The sequence below is a fragment of the Mixophyes fleayi genome, chromosome 2 (assembly GCF_038048845.1).
Source record: "Mixophyes fleayi isolate aMixFle1 chromosome 2, aMixFle1.hap1, whole genome shotgun sequence".
Classification (NCBI taxonomy): Eukaryota; Metazoa; Chordata; class Amphibia; order Anura; family Limnodynastidae; genus Mixophyes; species Mixophyes fleayi.
In genome coordinates, this window is record NC_134403.1 from 55,738,303 (window position 1) to 55,756,052 (window position 17,750).

Below are 17,750 nucleotides of genomic sequence, written 5' to 3' on the forward strand. Positions count from 1 at the left end.
ATCGATTCTTGCCATCTATGTTTAATATATTACATTATTACTGTTAGGCTTTAGAGCGCTGTCAAGTTTTTACTTAATTAGTTTATTGACTGAGCTGCCTTCTGAGTTTCATATAAGGCAAGATGACTGACATACAGCTGTAGCAGAGGAGAACTGTGGGATACACACTTGTATGCCAGCACCATAAAGACATTTTCCACCTTCACACTTAATTAGTTTATTGTCACGCCCTCATGCAACTTTTACTAAGCAGACTCCTTTATCTGCCTGGCGTCCTTTTTTTTGCTTGAGGTATGTATTGGTATCATCAGGCCGCATTGATAAGTACAGTAAACGGACTTTGATATCAATACATGGCTTAAGAAATACACAAGACAAGAACATAAAGCAATATTTTTAATAAGTTTCAAGAAGCCTTGTAGAAGTGAACAGATTGAAATCATCTGAAGGTGTAAAACACCTTTAAAAAAACCAAAATAATTGTTCACATTGCTATGGCAAGTTCAGCAATTTTAATAAAACATTTTTACATGCTTTTCCCCTCATAATAATATACAAAAAAAAATTATAAAAATAATAATTCTTAAAACCAAATCTGAGTGACGTTATCAATAAAGAACCATTTATATACAAAATAAAAATAAAATCCTTACATAGTGTACCGTTTGTAAGAGAGTGAAAACTAGTTAGAAATCAAGTGAAATAGTGTTGTAGGGGTTTTTTTTTTGGGGGGGGGGGGAGGGTTCCTGCACACAATATCTGTGAAGAAATACAGTTGTAGAATATATCAAGAACATACAACGAGACTTTGTCAGTTTCTTTTTCTACAATTACACCACTTTACAAAAAAAAAGCCACATTACATATACTGAAATATAAGTATTTACATTACAAGTCTTTAAACCAGAAGAAAGAAACGTTACTCTTGAAGCCACTGCCTGCAATAGCACTCCGGAGACTTGTATTATGATACAGAAGAGATGGGATTGTGGGGGGAGCCCATCTGAGTCAGAACCTTGTCCAGCCATTGCAGAGGACCGTGAAGATGGATCTCAATCCAGCAAGGAGTGCTTGTTACGTCCTGACGGTGATACTCTGCTCCCCAACCCTAAGAAACAAAGTGGAGGACGTTAGTTGATGGTTAAATCTTTAAGAGCGGTCCATCCAAACACGTTTTAATAGAAAAGCACCTATTCCCAAATACCTGTATGGCCTGTATCTTATGCCCAGGACCCGTGAATCAGGAGATATCACCCAACAACTAACACGCAAGGGCGGAAGGATTTTGAACTCCGTACTTCCACCAAATAATGGGGGGAGAGCATTGGCCAATTAATGCTCTGGACAAAATTTTAAAATAATACCTGCATAAGTTGCAGAAGAATTGCCGGTAAGAAGTGAACTGGGGCTTTGGTCAGGGTCCTGAGCAGCAGACATTGGTGGGAGGGGTCGGTCATTATTGTATGTGTTTTGCTGGACAAATCCTTTATCTGAGAATGTTTAGAGCGAAGCATCTGAGTGATCAGGACTAGCGGTAATATATACATCTATGCTGCACTCAAACTGACTCTAGAGTACCAATTATAGGTTCAAAGACACCAGGGGGTAAATGTATCAAGCTGCAAGTTCCCGGGGTTTTAAAAATTGGAGATGTTGCCTATAGCAACCAATCAGTTTCTAGCTTTTATTTTGTAGAATGTACTAAATAAATGATAACTAGAATCTGATTGGTTGCTATAGGCAACATCTCCACTTTAGAAACCCGCTTGAAAACCGAAGCTTGATACATGTACCCCTAGGTCACATACTGTATAAGTGTCCTGTTTTCTGCATAAACAAAAAAAGATAATATAAAAAATGGATCACTGTATATAAGATTTACCACAAGGAGACTGGACCGGTCAGTCACATAAAACCACATTGGTTTGTTTAAAATGTCTATTTGATTGGATGAAAAAACAAAAGTGGCATATTATATTTAGAGATGTTCACTAACCCCCGTGTTTTGGTTTTGGATCTGTATTTTTTTTAAAAATTGCTAAAATATACTAAAATCACATAATTTTGCTCTTTTTTTGTTCCTACATTATTATTACTATTAACCTCAATAACACTAATTTCCAGTCATTTCCAGTCAATTTTAAACACCTCATAGGTCACGATATTATGTTCATCCACTTTCGGACAAAGACTGCAGTGAGCTGGCTGGATGCTAAGCGACAGAGCAACGACACGAACGCATGGCAGTTCATAGCACATCTAGGAAACATTGCCACAAAGCCAGGGTCGGACTGGCCCGCCAGGGAGCCGGGCTATCCCCCGGAAGGCCCTGACCCTGATCGCTACCCTCTTCGTTGGTGGGCAGGGAGCGACACTTTAAAAAACAAAACAAACTCATGTGATCGCGGCGCCCCTCCTCCCTGCTCCGTCCGCACTGAATGTCGGGCGTGACGTCATCACACCCGTTGTTCAGTGAAGAGCGGCGCAGAGAGGAGTCGCAAGAAGAAAGAAGACAGAAGAAGAGAAGAAAAGAGAAGAAAGAAGCTGATAGAAAAAGTAAGTGAAGGAACGGAAGCAAGGGGGAGAAAATACAGCATAGGCAGCATAGCAGAGTGTGAAGGGGGAGCAAAGATAGCACGGCAGAGTGTGAAGAGGGGCCAAAGCAGCATGGCACAGGGTGAAGGGGAGTCAAAGCAGCACGGCACAGGGTGATGAAGGGGGGCCAGGAGAAGAGAGGAGCAAAAGCAGCATGGCACAGTGTGATAAAGGGGGTCCAGAAGAAGGGGTGGGGGCAAAAGCAGCATGAAGGGCGCAATGTCATCATAAGGAGGCACTGCATGTTGATGAAGGGGCACAGTAATGCGTGTGTGATGGCACAGCGGGCTTGTGGAAATGTAATGTGTGTGTGTGGTAGGTGGTGGCTAACTAATGGGTGCTATTTTGTTTGTGGGGTGATGGTGGGGCGATTTAATTTTATAGTGGGGACTATTAATTTAAGATGGGGTGGTTTGGGGGCTATAAATTGAATGTGGGGCTAAGTTTGAGGAGTATGAGGTCTATTTATTAAATGTGAATGTGAATTATTTAATGGCAGTGACGGTTGCGGGAAATAGGTATATTTATTATACATAAATGCTATTAATCTATTGCTGGGGCTGTTTTGAGGGAGGGAAATAGGTTTATTTATTAAATGGGAATACTATTACTTTAATGTTGGGGCTGGAGGAAGGCCTAAGTAATAATCGTGGGTCCTATTGATTTAACGTCAGGGCTGATTGGAATTTTCTAAATGTACCCATTTGTTTTTCCAAATACGGCCCCTAACATTCCAGGATCCAGACAAGCCACAACTAAAGAAACCAGCAGCCACAGGTGGTGAAAATGACAAGAGCAGGTAGTACAGTCTGTCAAATGTTCTGATTCTAGTGGTGACTGTTCAGCCCAATCTAAGGGGCAGGTCAAGAATGTGTACACACTGCATTCTTTACATACTACACTATGGTGCTAGCTGTCCTTCGTGAGCTGACCACTCCCCCTCTAGTGTCTGGTCTCCTCTATGATGGCTGGCCACACCCCCTCTGGTGGGCCCCTAGCATTGCAGTCCCCCGGTGGGCCCTTCATGCCCCAGTCCGGCACTGCACACAGCAGTGGCAGAAAAGAAAAGTGGTGCAAAATGGAATTGTCCTTGGGCCCTCCCATCCACACTTATGTAAGATATTGAAAAGGACATGTACAGTTTAACAAAGCAAGCACTCCAGCGACAAGGAGTGCCACCTTTGTGGCTGAAGTTCTTGGTTTGTTTGGGCCCCCACAAAACAAGCTACCAATAGCTTAGCTGCCTTAAGCCCAACAGTGCTGTCAAAGAAACTCTACATTATTAAACCATGTCTGCTCGTGCTTCATCTTTAATCTCCTTCTCCTCTGTGGATACCTCCCTCTCATCCCTAAAGAACTGCCAAACTTATGTAGACACAGGAATGAATATTACAACTGCAGTGGAATTAGATCTTCTTCAGACGGACTGTGACACAGAACATGTGGGCAGCATGGAATCCGTCATGTTGGGATACGCTGCATTGAACAGAGACTTAAACCAATATATAGATGCAGTTGAGGAGACCGTACTTAAGTTAAAACGTGACCCACTGGATGAGATCCCAGATTTAAGAGAGTTTGTACACGATAGATACACTGCGCTTCAGTAGAATAATATAGAGGAAGCCCTGAGGCAGGATGATAAATATGTCCAGTTTAAAGAACAACTAAAAGACCTAAGAAAACAAATGGGTGTGTCACCGGCCCCTGCAGACGAAGCTTTGGAAGATGAAGCGAGGAGAGCACCGTTACCCAGAGCACTGCGAATTTCACTTGTCCTATAACACAGTTGGAGATGGTGAACCCAGTGAAAAACAAAGTATGTGGTCACACATATGAGAGAGAAGCAATTGAAAGGATTATTAGAAACAAACTTCAGAAGGATAAATCCAGGCACCACTTTTTGAGTCAGAATGACAAGGTCTTGCATCGTCATGACTGACCTTACAGGAAGATGCCTCACTGACAGTTGCAGAACTGGCACTCATAGAGAAAGGTGATGATTCTTTTCTTGTAGAAATGGCATGTTGGTAATTTTATATTTTTCTGCAATTAACTTTGCCTTGATTATAGGTGTTTTTACCTTTACCAAGGTAAAAGGTGTTTTTTACATTTTTGTTTCCCTGACTTAAAAACACTACACACTTTAACAAATACTTTAGAAGTTGACATAGAGGGATTACTATCATCATGACTGGTTTCAGCAGCTGCTTGGTGCTCCTGGTCTTCTGTGGACTGATGTGAATCCATTTTGATGACACAGTACAATGTGACTGTAGACTTTTAAGAACACTTCCAGCCCTATTATTTTTGTTTCAGCACTGAAAACTGCCACCTCTCCAGTTTCTGGGCGAGTTATGGCACACAGCTCTATTATTTCTGTTTCATCACTGAACACTTCCACCTCTCCTGTTTCTGGGTGAGCTATGGCACAGTAGAATGTCACTGGAGACTTTTAAGAACACTGCCAGCCCTATTATTTCTGTTTCAGCACTGAACACTGCCACCTCTCCTGTTTCTGGGTGAGCTATGGCACAGTAGAATGTGTCCTCTAACACAGTTGGAGATGGTGAACCCAGTGAAAAACAAAGTATGTGGTCACACGTACGAGAGAGAAGTAATTGAATGTCACTGGAGACTTTTAATAATACTGCCAGCCCTATTATTTCTGTTTCAGCACTGAAAACTGCCACCTCTTGTTTCTCAGTGAGCTATGACACAGTAGAATGTGACTGGAGACTTTTAAGAACACTGCCAACCTTTTTCTTTAACTTTCATTAATGACGCTGCCCAACTGCACTGGAGACTGCCAAGAACCCTGCTACCTCCTCTGTGAAATGGCGCTGGATCTCCGTGGAGGGCTGTACTTATAGAATCCAAAACTCACGAGATTGGATGTTCAGGTGGGCTCGGTTTTCGGGAAACCGAGCCCAAGCATCACTAATTATATTATCTTTGTATGGCTTACTCCACTTTCATTGAACTTTGTTAAAGGATAAAATGCCAAAATCCATTTTACAAATGTAGTTACTAGCCTACTCTTCCAGAATGCCTGGGATACTCCCAAGTTTCGGAGAGTCCTCCTGGAAGAGTAGGCCACCCTCCAGGATCCTGCTTCTCTTTTTTGAGAAATTGGTGGGATGAGGCCTTGAGGACACGATGTGCTTTGAATCATATCACGATTTGCAAAATGTGGTACTGTGCAGCTGTGGGCGTGGCAGTGATGACGCAAGTGACAGCATCACACCCCTGCACTTGCTGCTTGGACCGTCCCCTCCAGGATGCCCTAAATGCATGAAATATACAGTGCCCAGCAGTGCTGTATAAGGGTATCTAAAATAAAGCAAGCCAGAAAGCTACTGCAATGTCTATAGTAAAGGTTGTAGAAGGGCATGAATAAATCAATAAATAAAAGCTGCCTGAAGTGAACAAACCCTTACAGTTACAATGACTTCTATCTTTTTATCTTTCAGAATGATTGCTGAACACATTTCCCCCATCTTATTTCCATAGGAGGATACTGACAAATGAAATGAAGAAGACGGGTTCATTTGTCATCGAGCAAACTTCACAACCCAGAATAATATCACCTTTCATAACTAATAATATGTAGGAAGTTGCAAAGCGACCTTGTGCCTTTCCACCTGATGAATAAATAAAATACAGAGTAGGCCTTTCTGGAATGGGAGCAGGTGACTAGCTTGGTATATCAGTAGAATGCAATGTACTATAGAACAACAAGAGCTATTAATATACAGCATCATTTTTATGTATGTACGTTTGTACACATGTGCAAGCGAAAAAGTCACAGATGTTTGGTAATGGATGAATACATTTAGATCTGTGATCTCTTTATCACACCATGACAGATGAACCAGCTTATATTCAGGAATCGCACTAATCCATCCTGACTCTGTCCCTGCATACTCTGACACTGAGCAATGCAGCCCATTACCCAGAGAATGGAGAGTCCTCCAAACAAAGGGACAATACACATGAAGGAAGCAAGCACTCAGAAATATGTATACATAAGATATAATCCATCCCTAGGGAGTATGGTGTGTAAGTGGAAAACAACTATAAGGTAAAAGAGAATATATGTATAAAAAGATATCTCAAAATGCCTTTCAGCTACAAGGTAATGATAGGTAATGGGTATACATCTATATATATTGTGGCAAAGAGGGATATTTGCCACAGTTCCCTGTAAGGGAACAGGTAGGAACACAGTTAGTCTGCAGCAGCAGGCTGCAAACAGGGTTAAGTTTTCCCTAGGTTCCTCTCTTAGCACACACACAGGTGTTCCACATGGGTGTGATTGGTTTGCTGTGATTTGTTTGTAGTGCTTGGGGTGGAGGATAAAGAGACTGTCTGTATGTGTGGGTGGGACCACCGATGCCAGTAAGTGGCCGGCAAGTAGACAGGGAAGTAATGTCTAGCCAGATGTAGGTGGTGGGGATTTTCGTGTACTGTTACTGGATATGATTGCTGTACCAGCATTGGAGGTGTTTTACCATCCTGACAACTGCTAATAAACTGCTAAATGGGTCAGCATACCTGTGTCCGATTCCTGTGAGTGGTGTACTTTCTCACAATATATATATATATATATATATATATATATATATATATATATATATATATATACATATACACACACACACACACACATACATACATATATATATATATATATATATATATATATATGTAGATAGATATATTATATATATATATATATATATATATATATATATATATATATATGTAGATAGATATATTTTATATATATATATATATATATATATATATATATATATATATATATAAATATAAAATATAACAAAAAAGGATATATATGGTGGCGCTAATTACCACAACGTAAATACAGTTTGGATAGACAACTGGTATAGATAATATATAAAGTCCAGTTTTGAGGGATCAGTCCCGAAAAACAACCCTTAGCTCAGTTGAGAGCGGCAGCCTCAGGATACTTGTGGCCAGATGGTTAGTCCGGATAACGAAAATGCTGCAACAAAAAAACAAGTAGGGCGCCCCAATGTGTAATATCAAAATATGGTGTTGGGAAGATGTAGTAACTGCGTACCGTAAAGATGTATTCAAGAAGTAAATGGTCATATGGAGGTTTCCTCTTCAGAGGTAATACCTCTCAGTCTCCATCAGACATAGCGACAATGTAGAAAAATCAGAACAGAAAGTAACATAGTGCAGTATTGTTATATATAAAACTGCACCAAAACCAGAAATAGTCCTCCACCAGGAGACAGAGTGCTAAAACAGGTAGTAAACCCAAAGGTGAATAATGTGGCACACAGGTGCAACATGCATCCCTAGGTAAATAAAAACTGCGTACCAGATAGTCACAAGACCATGAGCTTTCTTAGACCATATATATAAGATCAGGCAATTCCTCTGTCACAACCTCATCTGTACAGTACTTGTGTGACATTATCAAGCTGTAGGAAGTTGCCAGTTTTCAAGGATCCATCTGACTGCATAATCACATTAGATCAGTGTCACAGGAGTTTCAGCCCTCCGTTGATGGACGAGTGCCTAGCGAAATGTTGATTTTTCACCATATGACCATTTACTTCTTGAATACATCTTTACGGTACGCAGTTACTACATCTTCCCAACACCATATTTTGATATTACACATTGGGGTGCCCTACTTGTTTTTCTGTTGCAATATATATATATATATATATATATATATATATATATACACACATTAACAATGAGAGAAAGTAAACACATAAGCCCATTCTGAAAAAGATGACAATCAGGCCTGGATTCACATGTAGTGCCCCCCCTACCACCTTAAATACACATGGTTCCAACCTTCACTGTATCCTATCTGTATAAAATAAAAACACATAAATGTTTCTGCCCTAATTGAACCAAGTCTTAAATATTTATAAAGTGTAAGTAAGAAATTGTTTACACACAAATCCAGGCCTTATGGCAATGCCATCCAAGATTTAAATGGTGTGGGCTTTATATTGGTTATAATCAAAGCTTATTTTAGATAGGTGGTATCAAGATACGCTGCATTCGAAATGCTAACTTTATCCACATTTTGGGAGACATTTATGAAAATTGATAGAAAGGAAAAATATGAGTGGCCATAGAAATCAAACTAGATGTTTGCTTTCATTTTGTAAACTCAGCTAGGGTACTGACAAGATCTGTTTGGTCGCTATGGGAGACAACAGATTTTTTTTCATAAATTACATCCATTTTGCAATGAAAATAAACGAACATATGCTGTAGGCCCCCTATTCTTCCCTTAAAATTCAGTGCTGCAAAAAGGGCACAGAGGTTAGTATTACTGCCTCACAGAGCTGGGGTCATGGGTTCCATTCCAACCAGGGCCCTATCTACCTGTGTAGAGTTTGGACTGTGGAGGGGGGGAACCCACCCAAAAACAGGGAGAACATACAAAGACATACTGGTAGGTTAATTGTCTGGGACCCTAATGTGTGTGTGTGTAGGGAATTTAAACTGTAAACTCCAATGCAGCAGGGACTGAATGATTAGACAGAACAGTAACTCTCAGTGTCTCACCTTCTGCAACATATGTCTTATTGGGAGAAAAGCGCTATATAAATGATTATTATTAATAAGTACAGAGTTAGAGCACACTGATGATTGTGACTCACAAGTTCTAACTTTCCCAGTTCATAGTTGATCCATTATGATAAAAATCCCATATGATAAACAAATGATTACCTTCTTGAAAATTAGAGGTAACAATGTATTCTCAACGTGTTTATAAATAATAATAACTTAGGGAAGGTGATTGCTTTGTATTGTAATAAACTGATATTTTTGACTTTTACAGTAAAATACTATACATGTAGGGGTAACCATGTATTCTAAAATACTATGGGGGGGGTACTTACTTTTACAAAACTCATCCTTATAGTGCACATTTTGGTCAGTTCAAACACCACCTCGAAACCTTGGTTAACTGACTGTGAGAGAAGCTGGGCAAACAGCTGGTTATTGAAGATCTTCAGGCTACAGCCGCTGGGAATCTTGCAGACGGTTGCCGGGTGGAAGCCATGCTGGTAGTTGCAGTTGCGACTTTGTACAAAAATGCTGCTATCACTTACACACTCGGCATAAACCTCTCCACCAACGTAATACAGATGGACCCCTAGATGTTAGCAGAAAATATAGTTACTTGAAAGCTCTCCTTTGGCAAAACAGGACAAATATGGGTTGCAAATGAGTTTACATTTTTCAAATGAAAGCGGGGATGATACTAAGGGTAATTTACCATTTGCACACATACAAGCTATTTCTTGTAACAATCTTTCTGCTAAAGCTGTGTGCATGCCAGCAAAAATAAAAGTATCATTTCAAAGTCATGGCTTACTTTAAAATCCCCCATTAATTAAAAACGTACATTTTTCTCCTACAATATTGCTTGTTGCGATCTCAGCTTCAGGAAGTCATGTTGAGTAATGTTGGCCACACAGGACGGGATCCTGCCAATCAGTGTGAGTGCCACGTGATAGGACCAATGTCCAATTTGACCACATATGTAATGGCGCAGTTAAAGAGATTTTGGCCCTTTTAGGCTGAGTGGTCCGATCAATCCCAACATGACCGGGGCCTGTTAGTGCGACCGGAAGGTCTTCTGGCACCGTTTACCAACATCTCTGATGATGATCCAATTCATTTTTAATGGCTTATATCGGGCATCACAGTCGTGTATAATTGCCTGATATTCCCTGCATATTACAGAGTGGGTAGCATAAGGACTGTCTGCATTTCATGTGTCACATTTGCACATTTTAATGTTTTTTCTTATTAATTTGGTATATTTTCTACAGTAAATTTGCTTATCGGTATATATTTTGTGCGGATGGTGCAAAAAGTGTCCAACCTCAAATTGTTCTATACCACTGAGGATGTGTAGAAATCAAATAGTAAAATAAGTAGAAGGATTTTAGTCACACAGAACTCTTGATTATTGGAAATATAATGTCACCTACTCTTGGTGTAAGAGTTACAGCTGTACCTGAAAAAATTCTCTATTTACTACTCAGCCACTAATGAATTGTTTAAAGTTTTATAAATTGTACCATTAATTTCAGTATATCTTATTACATACTAAGCTCGTACAATACAGGATTTAGGGGGTACTTTCATTTCCCTAGAGGCATGTAAGTGTGACCATATTTCTGATTCCCATTCTACAAGTACTGACATACCCAGTTGATTTGCACCCGTTTGTTGGGATTTCTAGTTGGTTTCTTTTGTGTGGTTACTTTACGCTTTGTGTTTCCCCAACACCTTTTTAGCATGTTTTTTTTACACATGAATCTATTACTACCCCCCTTACAAACAGGGGTGTTTGTAGGGGCCCTATTGCTCTTAGTATGGGGCTGGTTTTCTCTGGGGAAGTAGAGAGCCCGCATTCTTTTTTTAGTACACCTGATTGCCCTAGGACAGGCTTGGCTAACCTGTGGCACTCCAGGTGTTGTGAAACTACAAGTCCCAACATACAGTTCCAGCATTAAGCTGCTATATATTGGCAAAGCATGCTGGGGCTTGTAGTTTCACAACACCTGGAGTGCTACAGGTTAGCCAAGCCTGCCCTAGGGAATTCAGTCCCATCTTCACTAGGCTGGGTCCGAGACCCACTATGACAGGGAGACCCCATGCTGCGGATTCACTGTTATAGTAAGACCAGTCTAATCTGGCATTGCCTGAGTTGGTTGCGGTTTTTGTGGTGTGACCCATCTAAAGATACATGGACCTCAAAATATACTCGGAAGAAAGCAATTTTGCAACCCACATTTTCCATGTACCTTCAGACCTGAAAATTTCACTCAACTCTAAACTAGGCACAGACTATGCACCTCAGTGTGGGGTTTTATGAGTTATTACCTATTGCAGTGTTGTGCTGTGTGTGGCTAGGATGAGTTTTTACCTTCATAAGCTGAAAAAAAAGTAAACGTAATAGAAAAATATAGGCTACGGTCTTATTTTTATATATGTCCATAACTGTTTTAACACAGCTTGGTGACGCTAAGCCTGTTACCTTTGCCGATGTGCCGGCGGGTGTTTTCAATGGTGGAGTTTCGGTTAACATTGGAAAGAAGTCCTAAGCAGAACCTATTCTTGTTGTTGGAAGGATCTGTGAACCCATCGATGAGCACACTGCGGGAAGACGCCTGGAACGTCTCTCCCACCCGATTGTTGAGTTCATAGTACGCAACGGAGCACCAGTGTAAAGGTTCTTCATAACAAACAGGACGGAACTCTGTGAAACAGTAAAATAAAATGAATGCTAAGAAACACTCATCTGCTGCAATCTTAAGTACATAAAACATGGCAAAATAGTTGTATAATACATGAATGGTATGAATATGAATCCTTGTATAAATCCCTGTAAAACATAATTATTCGTGTTAAGCTCTGACATCACATGCCACCAAAGATACTTATATATTTCATTATGGTGGCCATATTAGGACATAACTGAACTGTATTTCCCATGTATTTCTAAACTGTGCTTAAACATTTGTTCCTTATTCCCTTCATTAAATTGGCATCAGTGAGTCAGATACTGACCAACCGCAGTACCAGGCCCTTCCCCATGCAGTAACCTACTACAGATAGGATAATCTAAACTACAGCCGTGTCCCAGGCTGAGAGCTTTCCTCTCTCAGTTAAAAAAAATAATAACACAAAATCAAGGAAAAAATAAAAATAAGCATACCAAAACATAATTGAATTCAAAGGTAATTAAAACACTCCATTATTTACTATTTATTTTATTGTCATAAAACTATAAGGAATAATGCACCCCTACTGTGAAATATAAGGTGACCGGAAGTCAAGGAGGATTTTTGTGACCATATAGGAGCACAAGGCCACAGCACATGTCAGCATTATAATAAGAAGCAGGAAAATGGTAGGTATAGGCACACTTGCTGACTTTTAATTTTTTTATTCCGGGAGATCCCGGAGGGGGGCGTGGCGGGTCGATCCACCCCCTCCCGGAGGGGGGCGTGGCGGGTCGATCCACCCCCATCGTGAAGGGGGGGTGCCGCGATTGGGCAGGATGCGGGAGAATTGTCTGCTGTCCCAAGAGTCCGGGAGACCTACCTGGAATTCAGGGGTCTCCCGCACAGGAGAACGGGCAAGTATGGGTATAGGTGTATACAACAACATATTGCTTTTGCCCGTTCCACCTGTCTGCTTAAAGGTAATAAAGAACACACCTATCTATGAGACCGGCTCAGTGAATTAGTAGCAGGGCCAAGAGGAGTACAAGCCTATACTAGCAAGGATCTGTTTCTCTGCCTGCCAGGTTAGCACCAGAATACTGACTGGGGAAGGATTTTTCATAGGGCTGTCCCTGTATTTATGTAGTAAATAGGCGTTGCCCATTGGTCTGAAATAATTCATTGTGAAAACAAGCTGAAATGCATAACCGGATAAGTAAATGCAGAATACAACTGGACTAAGTGGCACCTCATATAAACGTACTGACTTTCTGATCTAGCCATGGAGGCGCTGACGTAAATGTTTAGTTTGGATTTAGTAGACATCAATTTTCACCAGCAATAAAGATGGAATGTCATTTTACAATTGGTATAGAGTAAAATAATAAAAATATATACATTATGGGCCTGATTCATGGAACTGCATCTGGTGTGAAACAGCTCAGAAACAGAACTTGAGACAATGACCGCAATTCATGTCTGAACGTAAATGACACAACTCGCTGTGACTGGGAAGGCGAAAGGGGCAGGTGAACATTGTTAATGAACCGTAAGGGCGCGCTGCCAACACAGATACAGACAATTCAAGTCCTGTGTTTTCTAACCGTGTCATTTGTACCTGCCCCAAGCCACGTGTAACTACCAACTGATAGTGGTGACTGTCACGGCATCAATCATCTTTGAATTATAAACTACACGTATACATGCCACTAGTTAGCAAAGAACATTTGTATACAAGTATGAGAGAATATAAGAAAACGCATTGTGTGCACAGTACACATTAAGAACTTCCTGTTTTATGTACTTACTGTTTTTTTAAAAAAATTAACAAATATTTATAAATTATATAACTATAGTAGGCCATTAAGAGCTGTTAATTTATTTATTTTTTAAAACATGTTTGAATGTGTCCTGATTTGACTTTATATTGCACACATGCGTGTGCGTATCGTGCTGTCTACATACGACAAGTAACGTTTAGACAGAGTGTACTTATACCCAGATACAAATGGCAACGTATATTGAGATCGGCTTGGATTTGAATACACTCAGAACAACACTCAAGTTCCGTGCTCATATTGTAAGTGTAAGTTGCGTGCAGGTTTCGTCCGAACATGAGACCCTATATGTTAAACACGATTAGCATATGTGAGAAACAAAATAATCATTCTGCTAATATTTCTAGTTTTGAAGCAAGTACCAACCTCTGTTTGTAGCTGATAAAACTAGTTGGCACTCACTCGAGTCCCCTGAGTGTCTGTTTTGGTTTCCAAGTATCTCTGGTGGGTTGTACGGTGGCGGTGGAGTATCTGGGGGGCACAAGGGAACATAGTAATTGTGATGGAAAAATATAGTAAATTAGAAAACAGAGCCCCTGTGGATATCTGTATAGTTCACCTATGATCTGGTAAGGACTTTCTGGTTCAGAAGAACTTCTGGGGGAATCGGGATAGCCAATAGTATTTGGCGAGTGGTGAAAGATGTTGTTGGGCGAGGAAGAGAATGGAGTACACGTTGGCTGCTGGAAAGACTCAGGGAAGGTGGCATTGTGAGGCATGAGTGGTTCATTGTTGAGGGACGTATTCCGGAACTTGGCAAGCAGGCTGAGTTGTGGGTTAAACTCACTATGTCTTGGAACTAGTACCGGTGGCAAGACTAAAACAAAATACAAAAAACATAGATATAGATTATTCACCTTGAAAAAAAGTAAATTAGCAATTTATTTCTAAATAAAAAAATCAAGTTATAATATTCACAAAGATAGAAATATTTATCCAATTAAATATTCTTGTGAAAAGTCAACAAAGAAAAAATTAACACAGGAACTAAACCAGATACTGGATCCTAGCTCGCCTCCATAGGCTTCTCTGTTCTGAAGACCCACTGTCCTTGGAAACTGCAGTACCAAGGAGAATATTTTATTGTGCCCCCTTCCCCCCGTCTGGTGGTAGTCAGCATATCGATGCTGACTACCCCAACAAGACTCACCCCGTGACTATTCCGAAAGAGCTGGTTCCCGACCCTGCCCGATGACGACTCCTCTTCACCCCGACAGCAGCCAATGACGATGAAGCAAGAAGGCGGCTGCAGTTGATGACATCATTGAGCATGCTGACGGGATTATCGCTGTTGTCAAGGGGGTGAGGTAAGTATGCACCTATGTACAATGTATAATTCTTTCTAAAACACATTGTACATGGGTGCATGCTTACCTCACCCCCTTAACAACAGCGATAATGGCGTCGGCATGCTCAATGACGTTATCAGCTGTAGCCGCCTTCTTGCATCATCGCCATTGGCTGCTGTCGGGGTGAAGAGGAGTCGTCATCTGGCAGGGTCGGGAACCAGGTCCTTCGGAATTGTCACGTCGGGGTGAGTCTTGTCGTTCTTCCCAAGATCGGTATGCCGTACCACACCCCCCTCGTCACTGTAGTCGGCAGTTCCAACAGATGTCTTCTGTACGAGAGCTTGAAGTGCCAGTCATAACAATGAAGGGGCACATCAAATAGCACTAACAATTCTGCCGGTCACAACAAAATAGTCTGAATATGAGTGAAGAGGGACGTAAGGTGAGGCTTTATTTTATGTCTAAACCTAAAGAGGAGGAGCACTTAGTGCAAAAGGTGATTGATAATCATAGACCAATTATGACTTAGAGCAGGCCTGTCCAACCTGCGGCTCTCCAGGTGTTGTGCAACTACAAGTCCCAGCATGCCCTTCCAGCTATCAACAGGTTGTCTACTGGCAAAGCATGCTGGGGCTTGTAGTTTCACATCACCTGGAGGGCCACAGGTTGGACAGGCCTGGCTTAGAGCAAGTAAAACAAAAAATAATTTTTACCTGGAGTTTCCACACGGCGGTAATGGTAAGGGTTGATGCATACGTCCTTCTGTTTGGAACCAAATGGGAACTCACAACACTCCAGTGGCTTTAGCTCATGATGTGACTGAAGGTCAGGCCATCTCCAGACCCTACAATAGATGACATGTGGAAGACCCTTGCGATGTGACACTTGCAGCCTTCCATCCAGTGAACGTGGGATAGTGACACATTTACTAGGCTGTCCTGGAGTACTTAGCGCCCTCTCAAGGTCTTCCATCGCACCCTTCTTCTTCTTTAACTTCTTCACCAGTGAATCCACTGCCTTTTCTGCCCATTTTTCCTCTTCGTCTCCTTGCTTCCAGCCAAGCAGCCGCTTTACGGCAGGGCTAGTGAAGGAGAACAAGGAGCTGATGGGGGTGCTGGTGTTCATATGAATTGCTAATATCACTTTGCACGCTAATGAAGTAATGATATAAAAGTGTCTTCTACTTTTTCTTTTTTATATTCAAAACTTTGAATCTGGTCATGGAGTGTGCGCTTCGAGTGAAAAGTTTGTCAGTATCCTAGCCTGTCCTGTTAATGAAACAATAGTTGCAATTAGAATTGTTGTACATATGAAAAATCTGTAATGACTAATAGATAAAATAAATATCATATGAAGAATATAGAAGTTACTAAATGCTATAGGTGTAGAGAAAAAAAAATCAAAACACTATTGAGTAAAGGTAACACAATAATAATTCTGAGACCCAAGATATTTGGAATACAAACATCTCTCTACATCTAAAGCTGTCCACATATGACATATACACACATCCACAAATTGAAGAGATTAGTCTATTCATTGGGTAAGCTGAGTGAAGGGGTACGATGAGTCCTCTCGTCCAATGACTGCGCACCACCCAGTCTGATGAAAATCAAATCTGATTGGGGCAACCATTTTTGAACTCACAGTAGCATCTATTTGTGGACAATTTGGTTTAACGCATCCAAATTGTCCACAGGAATTGCAAGATGGAGCCTGTGATCAGTAAATCATTATAATTGCAATGGGAATAGAGGCAGACCCGCATTGAAAACACGTATACGCTTGTCAGTAGCCGAATCACTAGCCACTGCCTGAGGACTGGTGTAAATACACACCGATGATGCCGACAGTTGCCAGCACTAGCTAGCTTCTGATTGGCTGATTCAACTCTGAAGCCGATTGGTTCTTTCTTCACTGTTTGTGGCTATATTACTGATTTGTGGGCGTAGTTTAGAATTTATTTTTTGCTAATTTCATTCATATATGAGGAACAATATTAGACCTTATAGAGGGTTTTTATTTTCATCAAAATCCTACCTAATAGCAAATGCATTTTTTTGCTATCAAAACAATGTTATTAAAACTTTTCTAGTGCTCATGACCTAGATGGGTGCAAGTGTATCTGGGTGGACACATCTTCACCCAACTAAGCATGGGCCCCACTGTGTCCTCACCTGTGGGCATTGCCATAGCCAGATTAAGGGGGGGGGGCCCTCTCTCTGAGGGCCCCCTGAGGAGAGAAGCTGCTGGATGTTTTTATTAACTATCTTTTTCACACAACCCCTCCCCCGCTCGCGAGCGGGGGAGGGGGGTGTAAAAGATAGTTAATAAAAACATCATTATTGGTCAGTGGCAGCAACAGGCAGCCAATCGTGAGGCTGCCTGTTGCTGATTGGCCTCAGACAGGAAGTGCTCATTTCACTTCCTGTCTGAGCAGCGCAGAGTGATGCACAGCAGAGAGCAAGGTAAGTAAGTGTGTGTGTGTGTGGGTTTTGACACGGGGGGTTGTGGCAGTCTGTGTGTGAGGGCAGCAGGGGGCTTGTGGCAGTCTGTGTGTGAGGGCAGCAGGGGGCTTGTGGCAGTCTGTGTGTGAGGGCAGCAGGGGGCTTGTGGCAGTCTGTGTGTGTGAGGGCAGCAGGGGACTTGTGCCAGTCTAACGTGTGTGAGGGCAGCAGGGGACTTGTGGCAGTCTAACGTGTGTGTGAAGGCAGCACGGGACTTGTGGCAATGTAGTGTGTGTGAGGGCACAAGCGGCT

At 41.4% G+C, this 17,750-nt stretch overlaps 1 protein-coding gene across 2 annotated transcripts in view; it reads right to left on the reverse strand.

Annotated features, from left to right (window-relative positions):
* Nucleotides 1–731: 731 nt before the first annotated feature.
* The window catches only part of SMAD9 (SMAD family member 9), a 31,732-nt gene continuing 14,713 nt past the window's right edge, over nt 732–17,750 (reverse strand). The window contains exons 2-7 of one of the 2 annotated variants that reach the window (XM_075199008.1): nt 15,705–16,259; nt 14,262–14,519; nt 14,069–14,173; nt 11,675–11,896; nt 9,522–9,778; nt 732–1,108 (exon numbers count right to left, since the gene is read on the reverse strand). In XM_075199008.1, coding sequence (XP_075055109.1) covers nt 965–1,108; nt 9,522–9,778; nt 11,675–11,896; nt 14,069–14,173; nt 14,262–14,519; nt 15,705–16,116 — 1,398 coding nt within the window. In that variant the 5' untranslated portion in view covers nt 16,117–16,259 and the 3' untranslated portion in view covers nt 732–964. The remainder of the gene's footprint in view (nt 1,109–9,521; nt 9,779–11,674; nt 11,897–14,068; nt 14,174–14,261; nt 14,520–15,704; nt 16,260–17,750) is intronic. The other variant, XM_075199009.1, reaches the window with a different exon arrangement.